At 36.5% G+C, this 27,859-nt stretch overlaps 1 protein-coding gene across 9 annotated transcripts in view; it reads right to left on the bottom strand.

The window, feature by feature from the left end:
• The window catches only part of CDKAL1 (CDK5 regulatory subunit associated protein 1 like 1), a 413,904-nt gene that overhangs the window by 95,740 nt on the left and 290,305 nt on the right, over positions 1-27,859 (bottom strand). For 8 of the 9 annotated variants that reach the window (XM_054060495.1, XM_054060500.1, XM_054060494.1 and 5 more), the window contains 2 exons: positions 16,064-16,244; positions 3,975-4,037 (listed from right to left, as the gene is read on the bottom strand). In XM_054060495.1, coding sequence (XP_053916470.1) covers positions 3,975-4,037; positions 16,064-16,244 — 244 coding nt within the window. Of the gene's footprint in view, positions 1-2,240; positions 3,801-3,974; positions 4,038-16,063; positions 16,245-27,859 lie in introns of those variants that run through there. The other variant, XM_054060502.1, reaches the window with a different exon arrangement.

The following is a 27,859-nucleotide window of genomic DNA, read 5'->3' as shown; positions in this document are numbered from 1 at the left end:
AACAAACTGGGTAGCAAGTTTTAAAGGGCAAACATCATTTGTGAGGAGGATACTATGGGAATTAAACATTCACTGCAGACAGAATGTGGTGTGCAACCTCACGGTGTACATATGGAAAAGTTTTAGCGGAAATTACTGGTGTGCAAACACAATCTTTCATTTAATGAGCTAGTAGAAAACTGGCCAGATTATAGCTAAGTGTAAAAAAAAGTGTTCCTCAACTATCTTCTTCTTAATTTTAAATCACTAAAACCGTTGTTGGTACAGATTTATGAGAGATATAACTTTTATCTTATTTTTCTCATGCTCCTAGAATAAGATAAACTGCACGTATAATTGGAAGAGCTGTTCTATTGCTAACTAGAGAAAAGTTAAAGATCAGTCAGAATTTGACTCTCAAGTACTCCTACTCTGCACAAACACAGGAAAAAGTATTTAGGAACAAGGAGTGGCTTCATCTACAAAATAGTTCTATGTATTTTTACAGAAGCTAACCAAAATAAGTTCGAACAAATGGCAATCAAACACCCATCTGGAATGGCTTTTCATAACCAAGATATATCTTAGCATATCTTAAATAATTATTTAGTTTTGGAAAGAATGAATTTTAGAAGCTATTTATTTAACAACAACGAAACAATGAGCTTTTCATATATATCTGACATCAAGAATTCAATATATTTGCCAGGCATTCAAGACAGATGCTACATTGAGCTTTTTTCAGAGGCATGGTATCTAAAAGACCCACAGGTTCCGTAGTTGGAGGCTCTGCATTCACTTTGGTGACAGTACGTGAAAGAGAACAGGATCAAATCCCCCTGGAGAGGATACACAACTAAAGGACAATTTTTGAGATTTGCAGTTTTATGGCTTTATCTGAACAACGAGAAGGGCAACTAGATGGTAAACTATACATATTTAGGCATTAAAGAATACAGGAGTTTAACTACTCTCCTCTGCTATCAGCAGAGCCAGAATGTTCCATTTTTCCTCCCCTTCTGCACAGAAGAATTTAAAAGCACTGCTCCTTCTGCTGATGAATTAAGGCCTCACCAGATAAAACTCTAGACCTGGAAGTGGAAGGTAAAGGAAATCCCTGCTTTCCCCCTCTTTATAAAAGAGCTGACTTTTCACCCGGGAATGCAGAACTATTGACATTTAAAATGTCTATCGGGATGCAGTAAACACATTAGATAGACAAATACATCTTACGATGAAACTTCCAGGAATAGCTACTATTTCTAGCATCTACTATTTCTAATAGCTATTGGTCTCCTGACCAGACAGTAATAGTAATAAGGATAGTAACGTTTGTGGAGTTACTTCATCAAAAAATAACTTTCTGGTTTAGTGAATGAAGTAGCAGCTTGAAAGAATGAACATCTCCTGATTAATTTTTCTCTTTTCTACATGATATCCTATCACAAAAGGATGAAGTACTATCAAATTTCCACAGACAGCCCCGTTCCAGTCACTGTAGTTTATGAGCTTCATTGTACATCTGTTTTAACTACAACTACCAAGCTCCAACTTATCCTTTAAGGTTATCTCTTTTCTACTTCAGGTTCTTAGAAAAAAACTTTTAATCAACCAACTAAGAATTCTGGAAGCCAGTATTTCAAATCATTCATGCCATGATCCTGCATCACAAATGCTTTCACAGAGTCATCATAAAATCTCCTTTTTACCCTTACTGGAAATAATCTACAAAGTAGAAAAAAAACACCACCCCAAAACAACCCTTTGGCCATGTAAATTAGACAAAACAGAACTAGTGTAAAAGTAATACAGGCCTCAGCTTCAAATAACTGAACTTCCAAGTAATGTTGAGTACTGTTAGATTTAGCATAAAAATTAAAGGCCCTCCCCTGGACTGCAAAAATTGTGAAACTGGCAGCTGAGGTAGCAATTAAAAGCACAGAGCAGGAAATCTGCAATGAGTTTATATGCAGCTGCTACAAATAAGTAGTAGGCAGCAGAAGGAAAAACTTCATTGTCAAATGGAAAATGAGGAAAGATTATCTTTTTAATAAACATTCATTTGTCCTGTTTTGCCCCTTTTACTCTCTGGTATATATGCAAAATGTACTTGGAAGCAGCAAAACAGTGGAGCTTCAAAAATCACTCAAACAATTGTGCTACTTTTAATAATTTATTAAAGGTCCTAAAACAAAGATCAAAAGGGAATGTATCTAAGCATTTATATTCAATTCCGCATCACCTGATGACTAATTTGTAAAAAGTGCACAAGTCTTCACAACTGAAGCCAAAATCATTTGAGGATACTTTGATATAATGCCACAGAGGATATGAGCAGGAAGGCAGCAGGAGTTACAAATGGCCAAGCTCCATCAAAAGTGCTAATAAAAGAAAAATGGAATTTCCTTGTACTATGAATAAAAACGGTTGGGCACAGTAGACTTTAGACATAGAGAGGAATATCAAATCTTCAGGTTCATCAGTTGCTTCTCCTTATTAGATCTTAATTGACTTAGCATTGCATATACCTTGAAATGTTTCAACTCAAAAAAGCAATGGTCCCGTTCAAAATCTTCTCACACTGATTTCCTTTATTCTTCATGTTTCTCAGTTTTCACTGACCCTTAGTATCTGCTTTACCATTCTCTGTCAATAATGCAAGTCTATCTATAAAAAATACTTTTAAGTAATGGATTTAGATTGAAATTATATATAATTATTAAAACTATTGAATATACCTACTGACTGACAATGTTTTTTTTTAAACTGTAAATGTTCAAGTTGTTGGGAGCTATAGAACTCTCATAGCAACAACCTACCTGATTAAATTTAATCCATTAATATTTACACAGTGTATTTATCTTTCATAGACATATCCATATTTACACGTACATGCATGTGTTCATGAATACAGATAGGTGCACATATATACACACTTCTGCTGCCTTCTTCCTCCAAATATAAAATATAGCTAACTTTTCCAATGTATTGCTATATGGTACATGGCCAGGAAAAGAAGGGCTAGAGATCAGAACTTTCCTTTGAAATGCCTAAACAAAAAAAAAGTTTCAAATCTTTTCTTTTTTAAATGGATATTTACAAAAACACACACGCTGCAAAACAGAAGCAGCAAAGACAGTGATCTCATACTGCTGACAAATTTTTAAAGGATTTAGTGCACTCACTTAAAAAAAACACGCCCACAGATGCATCCAAGATAGGAGGAACTCCCTGAAAATATTTACAAACCTACTTATGTCTCCTTCAATCTGCTGGTTAATGCTGTCTTTTGCATAACATCTACTAAAACCTCACGACAAAAAGTTATAGCATAAAAATGCTGTGATTTCTGTCTCCTTGTTCTACAAAATCTTCTCATGCCAGCTTTATTTTTTTTTCTTTCACACTGCAGCGTCTTTAGGGAAGTGATCTTCTCTTACTCTATGGTATAGGATATAATAAACAAGCTTTACCAGGGCTCCCGGACTTTACAAATAAAGATCAAGTTATAAAGGTGACGTGTATTTCTTCTTCCTCCAGACAACCATCAGGCTATTAGCAGAGCAGCCTCTTCTACTGTTGCTTTCAGAATCAATAGATAATTCATTAGTATCACGTATCTCAGGGCCTAATTGACACAACAGGCTAAGCAACATACTCAAGGGTAACACAGTTTCTAAACAGAGAGAATTAAAGAGGGGAATCCGATACCACATATGGTCACTTTGCAGGATTTAGTGTCAGTCTATAAGTCATACTTCCACGAGGTTAATGTGAGTCGTTGGTTTCACAAATCAGAAAGTGCAGCTTTTCAAGTTTAGCTTGAAGAAACAAAGAAACATTTATATGATAACATAATTTAAACAACACGAATACCCTGGCACTTTCAATTTTATCATTTCCTCTCATTTTTGCATATTAAGCACGAAACAGAGTTATTGCTAATATTTGGAATTATTCTTAACAACAAATGTAGGTAATATACTTTTTCTTACCTTGTGATCATATGGATTGTATGAATGAAACAGCTGGGACAGATCCTTTGTTCTCTGTTTTTTCTGAAAAGTAATATTAATAAATATACTGTATTAGAAAAGTTAAAGGAAAAGAAAGAGACTAGTGATTTAGAAAGCTATATGCAGGTACAAACACATTCTCTCCTCACTTTGTTAATGGGACTGTAGGTATGAAGAGCAGCTTATGCAGATTAAGGAAGTAATTAACATATATATTAACAAATTTAAGAACATATCCTTAATAAATAATGAACAGTAATCTATGGGATATCAGTGGAATGCGTAAACAATTCAGATTTGTTTTAATTTCTGCACAATACATCACAAATAATGTCTTAGAATATAGATAACAAAACTTGAAGATTAGGCTCCAGTCTTGCAAAGACTTGTCTACTATTCTAGCATGTACACGCAGTCATGCTTTATAGCAGATTAGGTTTAACGGAAGTCAGTTTAAAGAAGAATCATTTATTATTTTTTTGATTTCTTTTGATGCTAATACTCATTGCTTTGATTGTGGAAAATTACTAGTGGTATGCTATTTAATGCCGAGGCAAAGGGAAAAAAACCTCCTTCTGTTAAGACCAAAGTTCAAAGACAAAACCTGCTTAATCCAGCTCCTACTGAAAGAGCTTTCAGTGATTTCAGCAGATGTGAAATAGAATCTCTCAGCTGCATCCTATGGAGGGGGGAAGGGAGAGGTGAAAAACACCCTTCATCTTTAATGCAGGGATGAGTCACAAATAAGTTCAAAGTTTCGTTATATCAAAACTGACACTGACTTATCTCTCAGCTTGGGAAGGCAAAGCATTACGTGTTGGAAAATGAACTATAAGAACCCCTTGCTTGTAGTCTGTACCATTGCCTTATTGTAGCCATAATTTCTGTGAGAGTAGTTTTCCAAGTGAACTGGTAGGAGATCTTCATGTTTCCAGTATGCTGGGAACTAACTATACAGCTGCATGGCTGCAGTATTTAACTTCTGGAAACTATGGGACAATTCAGTAATTTTTTATTTTGCAAAAGGAACTACATATTGCCTTTTTTTACACGGTTTTTATTTTCAGTGAAATGTTCACATACAGCAACTTAGACATGAAAGCTATAACTTTAGTTACTAGCACAAATTTATGATAGCTGGATGGTTCTTAGTCATTAAAGGTATCAGATCAATATCACCACTTCTGTGAGGTCCCCACATATTGTCGCGGTTTTAGTTATGACTGCTGAAGAGTCAAGAAAACAATTTTTTCTCACCATCCCTCTTCAAACAAGAACAGTAAATTTTGTTTAACTATGAGAAGTTTCCTTCTGTCATAAACAATTCTATTCAATTACCATAAGTAAAACCTAATAGGACTTGTTTCTCTGAGTTTACTAAGGGGATTTAAAACTAACACAAATGATATTAAAAAAGACATTTCTGTCAGCATAGACTTTCTCAGCAATCGAACATGCCTTTGCCAAAGACAAAAAAAAAGGTCTGCCTTAGCAGAGGAACCTTGGCCCTTTAACCCCCACTAACACCTATTTTACTTCCAATGGGGAAAAAAACCACTCAAATGAAAGTATGAGGTAGCAAAATCTAAATTCCATTACCACCTTACAATGAGTTCTTTCCTGATAGTACAGTTGTACACAGCAAAAGGGCTTAAAATGCTACAAAAAGGATCTGGAGTAATTTGATAAAAATTGAATAGAGATGTCAAAACTATTTTTAAAAAGGTCACTTGGAAAACTAATTCAAGATAGAATAATGCAAGAAGTATCCAAGTGCTTCCAAAAGTTAAAAGGTGTCTTAGGAGTCTGATAGCAGCATCAGACTCGTAGCTTATTTCCGTACTTCACTTAGGCTTACCATATTTTGACAAAGCTTATGTCAAGTGCCCACAGAACATTTCCTTAAACCAAGTTACTCTTGCTTACTTGCAATAGTCTTACTCAGTCTTCTTTTCCTTCATGATCACAGTGAATAGTAAAGCAACCAGATGAATGCCTTTATTTCAGTTCTCTTCCCTCACCTAGCATCTCAGTTCTCTTTCATGTACCGCTGCTCAGAATTAACATACAATTATATTTTGCCACAGGTACTTCATTTAACCTGGAGTTTATAAAGCACCTCACACATCTGAGAATTCTAACAACCGATAGCAACATTGTTTTTCTTTCAAACAAGTATGGAAAACCACATTAACTGCTTGTCTAGTATCTAATGAATTACATAATTTAGTGAGCCAAGGTAGAATTTGACTATGACTTTGACAGACTTCAGAAGAATGAAGCAGCTTTGCAAGTATTTTCACGTTTTACTTCCCCAAAAGCACAGAGGTTCCAGAGCAAAAACCATGAGACCTGACTTTTCTTTTCTGAAACAGCATGACTGATGCATTTTGTGTTACAGCATTCTCTAATGTCAGTAATGTGCTTTCTGAATAACAATGAAGCTGCATCTGTCTTTTCCTTCACATTATAACTGGTGATCTTAAAACTACAAAGGTCTTGGGTAGTTCCAAACTCCAAACTTACATAAACCAGAATGGATTCAGGAGCACCCTTTCTAAAGACACTCACTGACCTGACTTTAATCTCCGAAAAGTTACTTGGCGAGACACCAGAGAAGGATGTAGCAACTACTCCCACCAAGGTACATTTAAAACCATTGCTCGGAGATTCACTCCATAAAGCCTTAGATCTATGCACCTATAACCACCGCAGAGCTATAAGCCAAGCCACTGAAACTGCCACGTTATCAAAGTTTACAGATTGATTTTTTGTCCCGTAAAACAACCTTTAAAGAAGTTATTAGAAATCAGTGAACTCTTCTCTTTGACCTTGAGTTATTCAGTGCATTATCCTCTTAGAAACAATCCTGAAAAAAGTGTTGTGCCCTAGCCAGATTTCTTGATAAAATCATAACTGGTGTTCATTATGCTCTTGTGTCTGTGTAACACAAGGTCTGAAAGGGCAGAAGTGACAATACAGGCCTGACAAGTTTTCTACTTCCTCTTGCTAATCCACTCCTGCTGATATTGTTCCTGTCTTTCTAATGACATCTACAATGAGGCATACAAAATCATTTGGGGATTAGCTAGTCTTTTTGACCTAACCTACCTGAATCACTGTGTTAAAATAGACTCATGGTTCTACTTCAACTATTGATACATGTGCATTATTTAATTATTTAGCTTGGTTTAATAAATTGCTTTTTAATAATTCTTGGTCCATACATATGATTCTATGATCCGTACATGGAAAATGTCACTTTATGTACAAAGTGTTATATTCAGCAGTTTACCTCAGTGTTCCAGGATGGTTGACATTTTTTCCAACTCCAGTTAACAACAGAACTATACATTCATAATTCATATTTTGCATACCCTTTAGTCTTTTGTATACTTACTGATTTTTTTCTAAAAATTTTAGAGCAAAGTTTTATGAGCCCATGCAATGTGCTTTTTGTCTGACAGAAGTAAATATATAAAACTTAACTTTACTAATCATATTAATCTAGAAAATGATTGCAAACATTAAAGTGATTCTGTCTTCAGGATTATGGCAACACAAATAGTCATGGTTTAATCTATCTTATATTTTAAGTGGAAATTCTTATTTATGGAAAAATACATTTTAAAAAATGGCAACATTACCTACTGAAAATGTAGCATATGAAAATTTTCTAAGGACTTAAGCTCTGAAGACTCGTACTCATGCTAAATCTGCAATAACTAAAACAGAACAACAACAATCTGTTTAAAATGCCCAAGGCCATTGCAGTCAACAATAGATGGAGAGCCTCAGACCACATCCAAGAGAGTGGTGACTCCCATATGCAAATGAAGACTCCAGAATTACATTTGTTCCTAAAGGTCCCTATATGGACCAAGCACCCACCTCAAAGCCACATGTTAACCCTCCACATTTGGGCACATACAGCTCAGGCTGGCCTCATAGCCCTGCTCCACTGGTAACCACAGGTAAGCATGTGAGTGAATGCCAGTGACAAAAGAAATGTGTTGTACAAATAGTTATCTGCTTTCAACAATAGCGGCTTGGTTCCACTAATAACCACAGCTTAATAAGTAAAAGGAGCTTGAAGAAATTTTAGTTTTTCTCCCTGCCTCACTTCAATTCCTTATCAGAGAAGAGGGTATTTACAAAACAGCCCTTAAACTTCCTCTGACATTCTAACTTGAAGAACCAGATAAGAGTACACAATTCATAATCACTAGTAAAGCCTACAAAAAAAGGGGAAAAAACCCTTCCATGACACCACTACACTCATTTCACTGAATTACATTTCCATTTTTTGACTTCTAAATGTCTCTGAGAAAAAAATTCATAGTGAATAGAGGAATTTACCTGAGATGCTGATCACATATATATTTTTATTGCAGGTAATAATGTTTTCTCCCTTAAAAGTAAAGACTATTCCACCTTATCTGTAGATAGTACCCTCCTTCCCTTCTAGTCATTGCAGCAGTATGTGGTACACAAAAATACTGATGCTATTTCATCTTGCAACTAAAAACTCAGAATTCCATCGGGTTTCCAGATGGACTCACAGGGGAAGGAGGATGAGTAATGAATGCTCATGGCCAGTACAAAACTCACAGGATGACAGTTTCCTAGAAGTACTTTTTTACTGGATCGTCAAAATTGACGCACAAAATTTGACTTTCAGAATCCTTGCAATCTCTGTAGCTATTTTGGGCTTGACAATGAAGTTTAGAAAGAACTCTGCCTCTTCCTCCACCTGTACTTTCTCCACATTTTATTTTCCAGTGTCCATTAATTCTTTTTTCTTAACAGCATGGCCTAGATAGAGTCCATAGCTGTAGGTTTACTTTAAGAGGCTCAAATTTTCAAACTGAATTTGTATAAAGCTTATGAGGAAGGAGTTGGCAATTTTCTTTCCAATCAGTTTCTGCTGTAAAAACAAAGCAAAATTCAAAAAAGTAGAACACCAACTGGATTCCTCAAGTGTATTTCCAGCCTGGCTTTGAATTTTGATTGCTTTCTCAAGCCAGACAGTCATGTTCGTTGAAAGCATAAGACTTGTATGCTATCAGATGTCTGAAGTACACCAGGACAAGATTTAAGAGCCATGGCTCCAGACTAAATTGAAAATATTCTTGTCTCTTCTCAGGGGTCTGACTTTGCACAGCCCAACTGTGACTGTGCAATTTAACTCATTTCCCAGACTCAGCTATGAACTGATTTTTCTGCACCTCCACAGGCAGATCATTTTTACCTTTCTGAAAGGGTACAACATATTTTAAAACCCACTGCCTCAACTGTCTCCCACAACAACAAAAACAGATTTTCATTTCAGCACCTAGTCAAATAACTTAAAGTGGATTGAAATTGAGCTGAATCTAGTTCTAAAATAAAAGTGTCTTTAAACATCTGTAAAATTCTATTTAGTAGCTTTGTCTAACCACAAAAATCCTATTCACAGGTAATTACCTTCCTCATTGCACAAACCCACAATTCTGGCTGCACACTGTATGATGAACACTGTGGTAGATTTAAAGCTATAGCAAAAAAGAAGTCAAATGTTTTGACCATCTTTAAAACAGGGAAAAAGGAGGAACCAGTCTTTCATAGATCAGTCAGTTTATATAGTTCCTAGAAAAATAGAGAAGAAAATATGCAAAACTATTTGTAAGCATCCAGAAAGTAACACAACAAGACATCACTGATTTGCCACTAATAAATAGCTATATCAATCACTGTGAATCCCATCAGAGAATAACTGGGTTTGTAGGCAAGAGAAATCATAGCTATCTTGAATGTTTCATAAGGCTTTCTGCAGTACCTCACATGTTGTTTTCATAAAAAACATAAGGAAACATGGTGGAAATAAACGGAGAGCAAGTACAAAACTTGCAAGAAAATGTTAACTGGGAATACATAACAGTTCAGTGACAAATGTGAAGGGTTATATATCAATTTTTCCTTCATAGTCTGCCTCCCCCTCTAGCCTTCACATTTTTAACTCTCTGGTCCCAAACTTGCTGTAAAAGTCTTCACTCAGGCCTTTATTCTGTCAGAGTAGCAAGCAGTATATAGAAGTGTACTGCTGAAAAAACAAAGTGTAGTACACAGAGGTTCAGCAGTTACACTCAGACATTAATCAGTCTTGGCCTCCCTTACACATAATATACATTCTCCATGTTACACCATGCATTACCACATGTGCTGGGGGAGTGTGTTGGGGCAAACATCTTTGATACTCCAAAAGCAGTCATCATAATGCATGCATGTAATTCCCAGGGCATGTAATGCCATTTAGTCACAGCACTTAAGAAGGGACCTCAAAGGTAGTTAGAACAGACCAGAGTATCAGCACTGTTCATTGCTCCTTTTCCTAATCACTTTTCTTTATTTTTCTCTCACTTCCTGATCTCCCCTGCTCTCTTCCTTAATTTTAGAAGAATATCCCTACATATTCCTGTTGTTTGATCTTTGGATTGGCCACCATTAAGCTAAGGCAAGAACTATTGCTGATTCTGCTGTGCCTATAAGCATCAGAAAATAAGGCAGATTGTCTCTTCCTTTCTGGGTATTTAAATCACATTAACTAAATAACACCATCCAAGGTTGCACTCTGTCACCTGCATGTGCTTATCAGTGAAATTGGTTCTCTCGCATATCACAGAGTACAGTTTCACAGAGTACGTGAAACTCTTTAAACTTATTTCTAAATCCATCCCAGACAGGAGATTCTTTCCTTGCCCTAGCTCCAGCCCTGGCTTCCCTAGGCACATTGTACCACATCACCACCCCCATGTGCTGGAAACACCTGCTCAATGGCAAGAGCAGCCCTCCATTGTCATCCCTCTGTAGTGTCTGCTCAACGACGAGCTTACTAGCCTTTTCTTCAATGGCACAACTGCAAGTTCTAGCTGTGCTCCCTTTAGAGTTGTGAATAGAGCAGAAGGTGTCCCTTGCACAAACAATGCTATTTCAGTTACTGTCCTGCTGCTCGGAGTTACAAAGTGCTGAAGGAGAAGACAGCTAATACTGCTTGATGCAGGAATATTTATTTCTCAATCAGTCAGGTGACACATAGCTAAGTATTTATTTTGAATAGGTAAGCGCACATGAGCTACCACAGAAAATTCAGCTGTTTGTGTGTGGAGACTCAGAACTACAAAATCCATCCAGCAAAGGAGGAATTAAACATCATGTTTTATCTTCTAGTACCCAAGAATACCTGTTATAGTGTCTTGTAAAATTTTAATTGGTGAAGAGAGATATGGGGGATCTGCAATCACTCAGTCATGAATGGTGTCAGGAAACTTCTTGGAGATCTCTTAGAAGGAAGGAAAGCAAAGCAGACTAAGAAAAAAAATAGCCATCATAGAATAAAGGCATAAATGCAAGATAGCTGGTTTGATCCCACTGAAATGGCAAAATGCATCTTGTCTGGTAGACAACACTGAGAAGGTGCATATGGGATTATGCTATCCTTACAGAAAAAAAATCTCTTAGTGCATTATGTAGCGGTCCTACAATTGGTAAATATAGGGACATATCTAAGTGATGGTTTGACTAAATGGAAGGGGATACAATGTCTGATCACAGATGTTTTTTTCTTCCTCGTAATGACAGGCGTGTTTAACAGATAAAATGTCCAGTATATAAACGGATGCAGTTTTAGACTCCAGGAGTTTTGCCTGGACACAATGTTTAGGGATGGCTGGATGGCATAGGTGTTTTTATGGTTGCAGTGTGGTTGAATGGCTGTGGTGCACTCCTACAGGTAAGAAACAGAAAATAGGCCTTACTGTTCTTCAACCAAAAGCAACTGCTAGCGTAGGGCCAGTACTGATTGGGATGAAGGCTGTTGAAAACAGCTTTCAGAGAATCGGTAGGCGCTATGGACATGGCATGCCCAGCATTCCCTTCATGTACTGAAAAGCTTCAGTAACTCCCCACTACACACCACAAGAGAAAATATCCTTACTTACGTCTATTTCTGAAGCAAATTATTTTTGAGTTCAAAGAGTAGTTCAGTTTGCAACTTGGTTATTCACCTTAGTATAGTAAGCATAGTGCTTCATTCAGCTAATACAGAGAGAAAAATTTAAGGAGACTCTCTTCAGAGGAATTAAAGGAAAGGTTCAGTAGTTGACATAAAATTTGCTAGCTGGGAGCAAGGTAATTATTTGATGATAGACAGAATGAGATGGAAAGAGATTGTAAAAGAAAGTGAATATATAGTCTTTTACCTGAACATTACAATACTTTTTAAAAAGCAATCTAATACGTCAAAAATTGAAACAGAATTGCTTACACTATTGAAAGTACATAATAGAAGGATTGGAATCCACCTTGCAGTTGAGGGCAGTGTAATCATAAAGCTGCAGTCACGTTACTGCTCTCAAAACAGCTTCCATCTCCTATGCTCAGTAGAAATGAATCTAACTGTACCTTACAATGGTCCCTATTTTCAGAATGGCTAATTCCTCACATTGTTTCCCTGTGAAGAAAATCAAGCTGATCCTTAGAAGATAATGTCACCTAAGGCTCTCAGAAATTGTAATGGACCAAACCTCAAGAACAGAGAGAGGAATCTCCAGATAAGTAACAGCTACCTTGACAAAACAAAGGACAAAGAATTTAAAATAATCAAGAACCTAAGGTGCTACAGATCCTTAGTTTTAGTTTAGATTTTTTTAGAGTGACTTTTACATTTAGAATCATAGCATTCTGATCCTTTGCAATGCAGCTACATATAAAACCCCTACCAGATGTGTCTAAATAATGTTCTCTTTAATTGCTTATTAAAACATTCATCTCACTAGAATATGTAATTTGAGTTATAACGTTATCAGCACTATAGCCATTATGACTGAATGCAGCAAGGAAATGGTGAAATCCAGATCTGTAATAATAATCATCATCATCTACAAAATAGAATTTCATAGTTAACACGCTTCAGAGTGAGAATTTTCTATGGAGAGCTCACCGGAGATAATTCCAGACTCATCTCTGAAACAATGTATTTAGCAGTAGGTGGATAAAATGGAGATAAAAGCCGAGAAAAACAGAATTTTGAGGTAGAATTTAAGTTCTGAACATTTCAACTTGTTTTTTCACGTTCATGACTCAGCATCACTGAAATTGCTTAATGAAAAAAAAACCCCAACAAAACCCCCCATGCCTAGTTTTGCTTAACTGTGCTCTAACTTTAAAGTGGAGACAGCATTTATGGTAAGCATAATCTAATGGATGGTTATGAAATGATGAGACTATTTAGACAGATGTTTGATTCTCCATGGACATTTTTTCCCCAGAAGAAATAAGAAAGGGCTGCAGTCTTAACTGTCTTTTCTGAATTTATGGTGGCAGAACTGTCCATCTGGATTAATGTCATCTGCCCTTTTAGAAAAATATCAGTGCCTGTAAGGCTTTCGAAGATAAATTATCTATGTGAAGGGAAGATTCCATGTTGACCTTCTGGGTTTTTTTTTCTATGAGGATAAACTCAGATGAAGGTTTTCTACAAAAAGGCAATTATATTTACGACTTCCATCAAAACTATCCGCTAAAAATTTGAAAGCACTAAGTGTTTCCATGCTTTATACTAGACACACTGTTCATAAAAGTCTATAGCCTTCCTAAAAAGAGCTAACTTAAAAGCAACTGACAAGGCAAATACATTATTATTGCAGCTGTGATACTTGGGCAGAATCACTGAAGCTGTCTTGAAGCAGAGCTAGAGAAGTAAAACTCACTAAAGTGGAGCCGTTTGCAAATGGCAACAGATCTGTCTGCCACAGAAGTACTGGAAAGCTGAAATAACATAGCAAATACACCCAGTCTTAGAAAAAAGACAAGAATAACAATTGTCAAATAAGTCACTCACTGGTTCAGCATGTGTATTTAAATAACACAGCCAAAACTTGTTTCATAGAAAGAGATCCTGTCAAGAGATCCACTGCAGAGGATAAAGTTATGAACATCCTGTAAAAGCGCTAGCTCACACGTTCAGGCTGGTAATGCGATGTACATGTACACTGAGATACTTGCAGGTAACAGTTGTATGCCACTTTATGTGCTACTTCTATCCCTATGCAAATGCAATAGAATATATTCATTAACAGTAAAATATCACGAAATACATTTTATTAAAGGATGAAGGGGTAAGAATGCATAACGTGGATGGTAACATGCTCCTTCCTCTCCCAACAGAGAAACACACGTAAGTTACTCTAGGCGAAGAATGACAAATGAAATGTCCGTTCTTTCATGGTACTGGGGGAAAAAACATAAGCTTCAGTCTAGAACTAATGTGAACCTAAAACATAATAGATTAGCACAAGCTCTTCCTGTTCTGCTTGACAAGTTACCCTCTATTTTTTCAAAGACATAAAAGAACAAAGATCTTATAACACAGGATTTTTTAAGGACTACAGGAAAAAAAAGAAGGAAATAAAATCTATTAATTACAGATTTTCATCAGCCCTGGATTAGAAGCCTTATCTTCCTTGAAGGTTCTAATTCACTGAAAGCAATAAGTACTAGTGCCACAAATAAGAAGAAAGAATGTAAAACTGGGTTAAAATGACATTACCATTTTCCAAGTAATAGTCCTAACTGTAGAACAGATAATGTCCTTTTAATAATTTAGCTCTTCGTGTACTGTCTTCCCATGGCACCCAGTTAAACAGAAGAGGGCAAATTAACTTAAGCTCTTTGCAGCTCCTGTGAACATGGTGCTCTTAAAAACTTGTAGATGAAAGAATGCAAAACAGAAACATAAATCAGCGTTTTGATTTTTAAGCCTCCTAACTTCCAAAAATTAAATTTCTGCTTTATTTTCATTTACAAATGTTTGTAAAAAGCATTTGAAACTAATAAAAATAATTCAACAGTGTAAGTTGATTACATTAAGTGGACTATTTCAACAGCAGCTATCTATATTTGAAAACTCAGTATTTCCCACTGTGACATAGCGTACAATAATTGCTCAAGCTGTACTTCTACAAACAATAAACTGAAGAAGCCAAATAGAATATCATTTTATGTCCTCTGCAGCTGACACATACCACAGAAATTGTGGTATATATTAAGGGTAAGCAGAAATACTTGTTTAGCTTTCAGATGTGTAAGTGAAGGGATACAAGTACTGATATATAGTTTTGACTTCATGTTCGTGTATCAGGATACATAAATCGAAAGAAATGTTTTATTTAAACTGATTTACATTGTTGGCTGACTTTCATTCTTAGACTGAAAAGAAATATAAATGTTATTTATGCCCATAATAATGAAATAATAATGAGTTGCATTATTGTACAAGTATCAGTCTTGTATACTTTCTTGTTTTGAGATTCAGCTTACAAAAATTACAAATTCAATTTTTTAAAAATAAATCAAGTCATGCTTTCAGATGTGATTGCTGTTATTCTTCCTTATAAACAGCTATTTATATCAAGGAAAATACAGTCGATAGTAATTTATCTCCTATATGAGGCAGAAAAAAAGGCTGTTTTCCTCATGGGAATTTGAGATAAGAATGTTAGTAGTCAGTAAGGGTTACATTTCTCACTCAAAAGTAGAAAGAAATAAAGAAAAAATCTGAAAACTGGAAGATTAAATGTTATCGATGGCCTTTAACAGGCAAGCTGAAAGAAGCAGAGTTTATAAGCAGTTTATAAGGACAGTGTCAAGAAGTTGCCTGCAAATTTGATATTTGACAAATAAATCAGAGATTATCATCACCCTATTATTAATGCTTTGCATAATTATTCATAATAAGCTTGAGATAACTGAGTTACAAAAGTCTTAAAATGGAAAAAAAATAATATGCATAATCATCAGCTACCGTTCTTGGTGCTCATTCAGCCAAAACTTGATAGAAAGAAGACATGACTTCAATAGAACGTCTGTTTTACCATTCCTAACAATCTGAACAGTAATTTATATAGGAAAAAAAACTTTAATTGAATTGTAGCATAGTTCTACACAAAATCTACATTTTCATGTACATCATTTATGTATTTAAACACATCCCAAGCACATCGTATACAGTGGCACAAGAAAATGGATCTTACCACTGCAGCTGGAACTTGATGCATTTTTGCAGCTGGGGTTCCTGGGCGTGGGTAAAATTGGTTAATAAACAAACTTGGAAATCTGTACTGTTCTACAAGTTTCATTGTTTCTTGAAAATCTTCATCTGTCTCTCCTGGGAAACCACAGATGATGTCTGTAGCAATTGTTATTCCAGGCACTCTGTAATGAAAGTAGAAAGGAACATTGAACTAAGGACACATAAAAATCTTGCTGTTTTAAAAGCTAGTGTACATAGACTGATAACTCTTCAACTTCACCTACAGAAACTGAAACCTAAAATGATCTTTGGAAAAAATAAAAGATATTTTAATAACACTACTTGGTAATTTATAGTGCATTTGGTACTCAGGTGATAGCACACAGGATAGAAGAAAGATATTGCAGCAAATCTTGGATTAGGATTCTGACAGAAGAGTGAAAATATCTGGACCAACTCTTTCATTCAAAAGTGCAGGTGATCGGCAGAGCTTTTAAATTTCTTGAATTCTGGTTGCTTAATTCACAAAATTTATAACTTCTAAGACTTAGCCACTAGAATTCGTAAACAATTTAATGTCTCATAATGCTGCTGTTGAAGTAGAACAAGATATCCAGAAGAGTGGACTGGCATGATACATAATGTAGCAATTTTGAACAAAGACTTCTCTTAGTCACAAGTTAATTTCTAACTCAGCACTCCATAAAATCAACCTATGCCTTGCTTTAGAAGAGAAACAAAATATTTAAGCGTACAAATGCACAGGCACTCAGCTCTCTTGTTATTTATTTAGCAATGTCAGAATTTCCTCACTGTTTCCCTTGGACTGAAGATGTATCACCCTTACGGACAGCAGTTTAAGACAGTGCAGATAACAGAGGCAGCCAACAGATGCAGCATTTAGCGCAGCAGAAGGGGTGAAGAAAGGGGGCCTCAGCTGAAATGCTGGCACAGTAGCAGTTTTAGACACTGTGGTAATGCCACTGAGCATTTTACCCAGTAGATGTTGGAGCAGCTGTCCCTGCTAGGTTGAGGCTTGCACCCACACTGAGCTTCAGATGGCTGGATGCAGCCCTCCAAGTCTCAGACTGCAGAGATTCCTTGGAGTCTCTCTCTGAAGCTAGGAGAGAGATGGGGCCCTCTGTTTGGAGGAGCTGTGCTGTCTTGGAGGAGTTGTGCCTCCAAGTGGAGTTACAGGAAGAAGTGAGCAGGCTGTGCAGCATCAGAGAAGATGCAAAGGAGAGAGACAGAATCCTCTCTGCAACTCAGAAGCTCGAAGAGCCTCAGACCCCACCTGCAGTAGAGAAGCTGGTAGTGTCAATCTCTACTACCAAGGGAAGTGAACCTTTAGAGAAGGATGGAAACTGATGACTTTTGTCACCAAGAAGGAATGATCTCACCCTACCTAAGGGCTTACAATTGCAAAATAGTTTCACTGCTCTAAAAGTCAAGAAGAGCCAGATGTGCCAACAAGCAAAGTATCTGGTCCATCCAATCCCTAAACCACCCAAGACTACCAGAAAGAAGCAGCAAGTCATCATAATATGTGATTCCCTCCTGTAGGGAACACAAGTATCCATCTGTTGACCCAAGCAACCATCTAGAGAGGTTTGCTGTCTGCCAGGGGTCAGGATCCGGGATGTTGTGAGGCTCATCTGGCCATCTGACTACTATTCCCTGTTATTTCATGTGGGCACAAAAGATATCGTGAGTAGAAATATGGGCTGTACTAAAAGTGACTACAGATCTCTGGGGGCAGTAATGAAGGGCATGGTGGCTCAGGTGGTGTGCTCTTCATCAGTAACCACTTTTTTACCAACGGTGACAGAGCACTGGCACACATTGCCAAGGGAGGTTGTGGTCTCCCTCCTTGGAGATATTCAAAGGCTGTCTGGACATGGTCTTAGGCAATTTGCTATAGGTGCCCCTACTTGAGCAGACCTCCAGAGATCCCTTCCAACTTCAACCCTTCCGTGATTCTGTCACATGGCCCAGAAAAATAAGTCCTACAACTAAGAGAATACCACATATTATTTACAGAGCACTCTTTAGGACCCAGGAGATACCAACTCAGTTTTCCAAATCTGACACTAGCCAGCTGGATGACTGTTGCCCTATGAGAAACTGTGAAACCACAGCACTGTTTTGTATTTAGCCTGCTTGTGTAAAGTGGAAATGATGATAAACCTCTTCTGCAGAGAGGAAGAAATGTACAGTGCTCAGAAGTGCTCAGTGCTCCCTACTGACACAAATGAGACTGATTCTACAACAAAGAGTTGATTGTACACTATCAGTAATGATGAACTGGAGAATACATGATTTAGAAGGAAAAGTAAGAACCCTATAAAGATATTGGTGGTATCTGACTTAAAGCTGGCTGTATTTCAAGCAGGTGGAATAGATGAGATGACTTTCCAAGTTCTCTTCCAACCAACCAATAATTCCACAGTTCTTAAATAGACTACAGGCAAGTGAAGAGTTGAGACAGATTCTTTTAGGGGTGAATGGTATAAAGACCACTGTCACAAACAAAGCTCACACCTGAGCTTATGAAGGGGTCTCCAAGACTGTCTCCAGCTTAAAGAAATATCTGGAACTGGCCTTTTCTGGAAATGGCTGGAATGGCTATTCCCCTCATCAGGATATGAGACAGCAGAACAGTAAATACAAATACATATAAATCTAAATGTCATTTATAAAACATTTGAATGGCCTAAGAGAGCTAACCATTTCTTATTAGACAGTACCTCACCACAGAATACATAATTCTGTGGTTACAGTGGGTGAAGAAACTTGAGTATGAGTAGCTGAAAAAAACTTCCTGAAACAATGAGCTCTACTGGAACAGGAGAATCTGTTAGCAAAAGACCCAAGAAATAGGAAGCAGAGAATATTGTTCTTAGTAATTTGATTAGGTGCACTATTAGAACATGAATTGCTTCTATTCACCACAGGAGCCATCATAGAAACAGTATATGGTAGTAAATACCTTTTGAGGCTTTTCTTAGCTTAAATAATATTTTATTTAATTATTTGCAATAAGCTTAATAGGAAAGCAAGTATCCTGGCCTCCTTTTCATGTGTCTGAATACATAGTTAGCTGCATGGGAATTTATAAAATTATTTGAATCTTCTTTCACCTTTTCCTTATGAAAAATCCAGACAGAAGAAACCACATTCCTTCAATTCATTTTTGAGTTCATGAATTCAGACTCTATCATTTGAGATGAAGTTAAAACCGGGCATTTGAATGCCAAATCAAAACCAGTACAAAACTGAACATTTTCAAGGACTTTGTCCAGTGATAAGTGGGAAACACAAGCTAAATATTGTACAGAACAGCAAAAATTCCCAGAGCTGTTGGCTAAACAGCCTCAGTTACCATTGCATTTTTAAGAGTGATGAATTGCAAGATATGAAGTCCTGCTTGATATCAAGTAACAATAAAATTTGTTAGCTTTAAGCACTGACTGAACAGAGAGGCACTGTATTGTGCAACGTCATTTTGTTCATATTGCAAATATCTTGTGCGCTAATAGTAAGCTTAGGGAAGAAAAAGTACATTAGTTTATAAATCAATATCACGTATTGTCAGCTGCCATTTCTCAGATCATGAACAGCACATTCATTATATTTGACAAAACCATTATAATGAAGTTATTCTAACCGTTTTAATGACACTATTGGCAACAGTCAAAGCATTTATTACCAGTGGTAGTAGTAATACCACCCTTTATAAAGATTTGGTTGTTTCTATAGCAACATGAATTATAAAGTCCAATCAAGCTAGACACAATAAAATATGCTCTTTTTCTCCATAACACCAGTTGTCATTCAGTTAAAAGGAAATTACATATTTTAAAAATTCATAAACCTTACAAATGTCTGAACTCCATTTGGTGATAAGGCGTTAATTATTTTAGTAATTAGATTTCTTCCTGGATGGAATTATTACACACAAAGAAAAGCCAGAGTATGAAAAGAGAATAAGGACCACAGTGTATTCAGCAACAGCAATTAATTACAGTTCAATCCAGTATGACTGCCTAAAATGACATTGTGTAGTGCATTTTCATACCACTGTTGATTACATTGTTTAAAAAGTACTTTTTAAAAGGAGAGAAAAGCATGAGATTGCACTCTGAGTAAAACCTAGTTACTGACAAAAATCAAGCCTTTCCCAAAGCACTGATGAACAAAAATAAGTACAATTAGTTCCACATGTGAAACATAATTTCTTAAGAAGGAAAAAAAGTATAATTGCAGAAAAATGCAAGCCACATATACACTCGAAAATTAAAGTGACCTTTGCTCTGACAGTCTGAAAGAAAGCAGCACAAAATTCCTTATCACATAGATTCAGATGTTTAGAAAACTGTCCCAGCTATGAGAAATGATGCGAAATTACACAAAACCAATTTCTTATGCATCAGCCAATATTAAATTGTTTTTTGAACTGAAATAGTGTTTATCTATTTGTAAGTAAGCAAAGAAAAAACTGCTGAACATGCCCAGTAAGCATGTTGTAACATTTATTACATAAATGTATTTATACTAAGTCTGAAAATACAATTGGACCAAGTGTTTTCTAGGTCAGTAGAGAAGCTTGACAACACATTGTTCAATGCACCAAGAATACACAGTGATCCTTATGAAAGATAAAAGTTATTTTAAAAAAGCAGAAAGTTACGTCAAACATACAGAAGCCTGGATGTTCTTTATAGCCCAGCTAATGGACGTGGTCAGTCTATTTCCATACTTCTGAGTGTAAACTGACTTAAACTTTGCCAGACATTTTAAACCCTCATAATCCTGACAAATCCTAGAAAGATTGTGTGCAATTGTAAATCTTGTAAGATTTTTTTCTCTGACGATACACTATTGTCTCTATTCCCTCAACTTTTTAAACCAAGAAACGAGTGTCTCAAGTCACCTCTCAATTGGAACATCTTACAATAAAATTGTGGAATTTCAGAAAAAGATGAACTTGAGGAATACTCAATGCCATGTACAACATAATATAGTCCTAATACTTAGAGGTCCTCGACATTCTTTCCTCTACATCCCTCTACATAGATAAATCCCTTCCATCTACTCAAGCAGATTTATGCTCTTTCATTCCGAACCAGACCAGCAATAGAATTATCATCATCTTGGGCAGTTCTGACCATTCGAAAAAAGCAACTACTTCATCTTACAGTAAATCATAGTTCATTTTAGTGTGATGCTGTAAGTACCAGCCCACCTAGAAATGATCATGAACGAGTGCTTAGTCAACAGCTATCCAAAACCTCACAGAAGGGACGAATGAATGTGTTTGAAAGGACATAGAAGAAATACAATGTCTTATCCTCTAATTGAGGAGGACACATGTCAGCCTCTTGGGTCAAAGAAAAAATGTATTCTACCTCCCAAAACAGTGGCTGATGCCTGGAAGTGAAGTCATGGGTAAGCAAAGAACATGCTTAGGGTAACTCTGGCCCTGAGAATTGCCTCCTCTCAGCTCATAGGCATCTGAGTTAGCTGTAAAGTCCAGAAAAATATATCAGTCTGAGGTGAACTCTGTGCCACTACAGCTAAGCAGTTCCTGAAGCTCTGTTTGCTCAGGTATCACTGTTGAATATTACTAATCAGCAAGCACAGCAGGCATACTCTCACAGCAATAAGGATCCTGCTCTTTTCTGCTCAGGGGACTTAGCAACCAGTATTAGAGAAAACAGAAACTGGACTAGCAGTAACAAGGAAGTATAGCAGATATTACAGGGTCAGTTACAACAGACCAATTTACCAACAAAGGGAAGGTAACAAACTAAGAACTCTTGATGGAAGGTACGTTCGGAGTGAAATGCAAAATCCGTGATCATTTGATTTAGGAAAGAGATAAAAGCATCAATCTGTCAAAAATAAAACAGTAAGACCCCCTACCCCGATTTTCATGGAGCAACTTGTCTAAGAAAACTAGCAGCAAAAGTGTGAATACATGCTAGGATTCAGGTGTCACATGGATCATTTCATGTGGCTTTAGTCACAGAAAATTCTTCCCTTAGTCGTAACAGCTACAAACCAACTCCATGCTCAGGGAAGATATTATGTAATGGAGCTAAAATTCATCACCACCTTAACCTATTCATGTGACCACCTGAAATTCTTTTGCACGTCATATATTCTTCCCATTTCCCCTTCAGCAATTAACATTTAAATCTAGAGATTACTTAAAGCCACCAACTCGCTCTTAACCAAGATCCCCACCTCCAGTCCTCTTAGTATAACAAAATAATGATTAGAATAAATAGCAATAAGAAAATACTTAAAAACTATATGTTCTATTAGAAGAGTACAAGAACTGCCTGGGAAATCCGGACTAATTAAGGTCAAAACAAAAACTATAATGACTTAACAACTTCTTGATTCATAAAATAGAAATGTACATTGAAAAAAAGTTAGGAAAAAAAAAGTGGGATTCTTATGAAAACAAAACCAGTCCTCTCTGAAACGTTATTTCTGCCTCATACATTATTTCATATTTCAGAACCTTTCTGCAGTATATGTCTGTTTGGGGAACCTGTAAATGAAATTAAGTTAATGGATGAAATCATTTGAAGGTATCTGAGAGCTGGTCTTTCAAGCACATTTACAGAACCTAACAGGCATCTCAACATGCCATTTGGTGTTGGAGCTGAAGGAGATGTTTGGATCATCCCGGTGACCACACACAGTCCTCCAGAAGCCCTTTACCCCCTCTTTCTTTTTTCTCTACAAGGCCTAATCTTGTGGGACTTCTGACTTAAACTCGAACAGCTCACTGAGGAGTCACACAAGCTGGATCTAGCACAAGAGAAACAGACTGCTCAGCTGGAAGCACCATCTTTTTCAAAGCCTAGTAGCAGCACGAAATTTCATCCTGCCTCTCTTCACTACATGGAGAATAACTTGAGAATTAAGGCATGTGAAGACCCTCACATTTTAGAAAGGGATCCAGCCTACTTTTGATCTGAAATCCTCCTGCACTTTTCTCTTCATGGACTATGAATGAAGCACAGCATAACATACTCCTAATTTAAGTGTCTGGAGTTAGGGAAGCAAACTTGAACATGAATTCTGAAGCTGGGGTTTTCCATTTTTTTCAGTTTATTATTTATCCTAAATGATGCAATGGGTAAACAGACTTCTAATAAATGGATATCCATTGACAATGTTTTTCTTAGTAATTTTCCATATGCGTTTAAAAGTAGTCCAAGATGCACAAGTTCAAAACTTTTGTGGCAGAAAAAAGAGCTCTTTTAAGCCCTCGTATCAATTGCTCAACTAATTTACATAGGGAGTGAAACTGGAAGGTACCTCAGTTCAATGGCAATAGACATTTCATTAACATGTCTGTGTGAAGCCTTTCAAATGACAACAGACCGAGCCTTATGGCTAGATATAAACTGCAATTTGGTGAGACTGCTTATACAAATGCAGCTATATGTATCATGGACATGAATATTTAAGAAAATGATGTAAGAAGACATGCAGCACTATCAAGTTCACCAAAGAACTTAAGTTATTAGCTCTTATATGAAAATATATTTGATGCTGCCATTTCTTCTTCCAGTGTTGAGTTGCTCTAGACACATAATGACATAACTGAAATTATTGGGACAATAGGTTTGCATCTGAATGCAGAATAAGTAGGGAAGATCCAATCATGACTTCTCAACAAAGATAATCAGGATAGGTCTATAAAATTTAGCAACCAAAGTATAACTGTATTGACATGAAAGAAAGACATTTCACAGATATCAGTATGATCTAAAAGAACAGAGAGGTGGTGAGATACTGGAGCAAACACAGACAAGGAGTCAGACCTTAGTAAAATAAACAGAAATAATGTAAAAGCAGTAACATTTCTGCTTTTGTATAATTAGGATTACTATCTTTGACTTTAAGCTTTGTTTAAGTCTGAGGGACTTTATGTTTGCTTCTATCAACCTTCCATCAGATCAAGCCAATTGAAAAGTTGAATTTACTGCATTTTTATTGAATTTCTATTACAAGCGTAATAAATTGCATTGGAAAAAAACTAAATGTATGCTACCTTCAGTAGTGTCAGATATAATCACATACTGAGAGAAACAGGTGAAAGTTGGGACCTCATTCTCTAAAAAAGAAAGCTAATAGCATTCAATGCAAAAAAAAAAAAATTAACAAACTATCAATACATGCATATTAGTTATTCAGACCTTCTGTTTTGATTACATTTAGACCTGTTTATGCTTTATACATTTCAAATAAATATAATAGCATGAAATTTGACCCCAGCAGGACAGGAACTAACTTTTTTTTCCATGTACATGTTCTCACTAAAAAGCAATTATATTATTTCAAATATTTTAGAATGTTGTCTATTACTGCCTAATACAACTTCAGTTTGTCTCACAAATCAGTTCTCCTTCACCTTTCAGTTGTGTACACCAAAGTGAAGATAACTTTATGTTGTTATTGCTTGTAGAAGTCTATAATGGCTATATTTATAAGTCAAATCATTTGTTTACTTTCACTTCACTATCGAAACCCTGAATACGATCAGACATTTAAGTAAGTCATATTTTGTTTATGTGTGTAAAATGCATAATTTTAAGACTTTTATTTTAAAAAATTGTTTTCACAGCTTGGATCCTACCTGTCTGAAATTGATGTCTAAGACACAACAAACCAGGTCAAGAAATTGTAATGCTGTGCTGTTTATATGTCATGTTTTTTAAAAAGAAATAACAAAAGAAACAAACAAACCCCAGCCATAACCACATAGAAATCCCCAGAGTTTTTCTTCAGAGTATCTTTGCAGATTTCCCTGAAGAGAGGTGTATGCACATACACACATGGGAGAATAATGGGCAAGACCATAAATTCTGACATTTAATTTGGAAGTGATTCATAGTGAAACACGTCTGATTTCAAGGGCAGCCAAAACTACATATTAAGCCCAGCCTTGTGGCTACAAAGTCACTGTGTGCATTCTGCTTTTTGCATTCCACACCTTATAGAGCACTGAAGGCTGCTCATGGTGGTGATTCCCAGAGAGAACACGTTACACTTGAACTTCATGATTTGCAGCAACTTCCAACTGATTTGCAAATGCAGCTTTATGAGGTTGGTTTTGAACTTTGGAGTCATTAGTGGTTTTGATGCAAGTCACCTTACAAAGGCCATAGCTGTGATCAAGATGCAGAATCTAACAGCTCTCAGAGTTTAACTGAGAGTGAGAATGGGTATTTTTTATGACTGTTATTTTTCAAGCCCACCTCCTGCCCCCAAAAGAGCTCTTTCAGAAATTGGACTGAATGACAGCTGGAGGCAGCTAGGAGACCTGATTTCTAGAACTGGACTTGTAGGTATGGAGGACTGTATGAGCAGGGAGTGGGTCAGTCCTTGTTGCTGGGGAATAGTGACCTAGATAAAAAGTATATTTCATAATTAGCACAGCTCACTGCCTGATGATGAAAGAGTACACACAGTTTTTCTCTCTTTAACCGATTACAATGAAGGTTGCTAGAGTTTCTACTAGATGCAGCTTGAATGTTTTATAAGAAACATTATAATACTTCCCATCATCAATTTTCTTAAAAAAACCCGAACAGTTAAGGCTTGGACTAACTTGATTTAAATATAAAGTGTTCTACTCTTTCCATAAAAATGAAACATTTTACAGAACTTCATTACAGATTTATAACTTCAGATCATTATTGTTTTATGATTAAAAAATGAGCGACTTAAGACAAAAAGCTCAACATTCTTAAACTTCATTTCCATTCACTCTCTAATAAATACCATCTGCTGTGTACTTTAGGGATATAATACCCGTCGAAAACTCAGCCGTATTATGAGAACCGGCACCAAGTTGATCTGAAATGCATATTTGAACAGATGTGTTTAAATTACATCTCTCTGCCTATCCACACGCATAAATTCAGAATAAGCGTGTGTTGATTTAAAATGCATAAAAAAGGGATTTGGAGATGCATCAAAAGTGAACAGCATCTCAATGGATCAAGGCTCACATTACTAAAGGTCATCACTAAAAATAAAGTTTGAATTTATTAAGTGCTGCACCAGGGAACTGTGTTCTTGGGAACTGACTTAATGTTTACTGCACTAAAGCAGCCACTGAAATTACACTAATTTTCTACGACCCTTCACTGTTTAACTTTAGATCTGTCAGGCATGGTCAGAAATAATAAGATCTCAGCCACGAGCAGTTCAGAACATTACATACTTTTTTTCAGTCTGACACAATGTTTATCACCAATACTAAACACCTTGGGCTCTGAGGACACATCTCTGTCTGTTTCAGTGACAGTAATTTAGCTCTTCACTCTGACACAGAAATCAGGCACACAAACCAAAATTATTAAGATGCCTTTTTGGCATGATGAAACAGAACAAAAAAATTGCAAGCAGTGCACCATTAACAAATGCTAATTAAAAAAAATAAAATCTTTCTGAACTTGCATTTTCCCCCTCTATAATCTAAAGTCCTGCAATGCTTCAGGGACTTCGAAGGTAACACAGATCAGACTAAAGGTCCACCTAAGCCCAGAAGGCTACTGCTAGCAATGGGCAGCCACAGAAGCCCAGGCAAGAAATTAAGACACAGGGTTCCCTAGAATCTCTTCCTCCTTCCAACAACCATATTTTCTCAGAGTTGTTTTTGTAACCAATAGCCCATGATTTGTCCGGTTCCTTCGTGAATCTCTACCCTTCCATATTATAAAAAGAAAGAAATGCTTTCTCTCTTCTGAGCCTGCCACTTGCTAATTCCATTTGATGTCCCTTAACTGTTATGACGGAAGTGGCCACTAACAACTCTGTCCACTTCCTCAATACTCTTCACAATTTTATTGACCTTTGTTCTAGTCCTTCTCAATTCTCACTTTTCCAGACTGAAGAGTCCTTAATTTCCTTTGTGTGACAGATCTGTCATGCCTCTGATAATTTCTGTTAGTCTTCACAGTGACGTTACCCACTGTAAAATATTCTTATTGTAAGAGGTGTTGGCAGCATTTAACAACACATGCACAATGAGATAAAAATCTCTTAAAGTATTTGTAGAATTTAGAGAAATAGTCTGGTTTTTTTTTCATTTTTCTTTCAGGTTTGGGTTCAATTGTTTTCTAGTAAGCAGGCAGCAAAAAGGTAACGGAGATTACACAAGGTAGGGGACAAGAAAGAAACACCAAAGACCACTGTTTATTTGCAAGAAAATGCAAGTACAGCATTGGTAAATATTCCACAAGTAGAGAAATTTTACACCCCAAAATCATTTAAATCCCTTTAAGACAGTCATGTTTTGAAATTTACTTTGAGAGCCGAGTCTGCAACAAACTGGTAAAAATCCCTTGACAATAGATCAGTGTTAAAATCCAGGAAAATGGGACTTATACTATTGCTTTCCCCTGCTATGGAAAAGAAATTGTCAAATAAAAGACAGAGAAAACAAGTTCCCTCCTCCACAGAGATGCAAATGCTATGCTCAGTCCCACCCTAGCGGCTTCATATGAGAAGTCTGGGATTACCAGCATATCTACACCTGCTTCAAATCAATATCAGTATCTGCCTCTTTCTGAGCTATTACTGAATAGAAATTCAGAAAAACATAACTGTCACTAAAAGAGACTGATTGATGAATATGTCATCTCAAAAATAAAACTGAGTAGAGATGTTGTCTGAAAAAGTCAAGGACTGTACCGCTGACTTCAGCTGAATATTAAATAGTTGGGGAGCAATAGCCCTCTGTTTATTGAATTATTCCCCCTTA

The sequence above is a fragment of the Cuculus canorus genome, chromosome 2 (genome assembly GCF_017976375.1).
Source record: "Cuculus canorus isolate bCucCan1 chromosome 2, bCucCan1.pri, whole genome shotgun sequence".
Lineage (NCBI taxonomy): Eukaryota > Metazoa > Chordata > Aves > Cuculiformes > Cuculidae > Cuculus > Cuculus canorus.
Note: the sequence above shows the minus strand (reverse complement) of the source record. Positions and strands in the feature narration are given on the sequence as shown.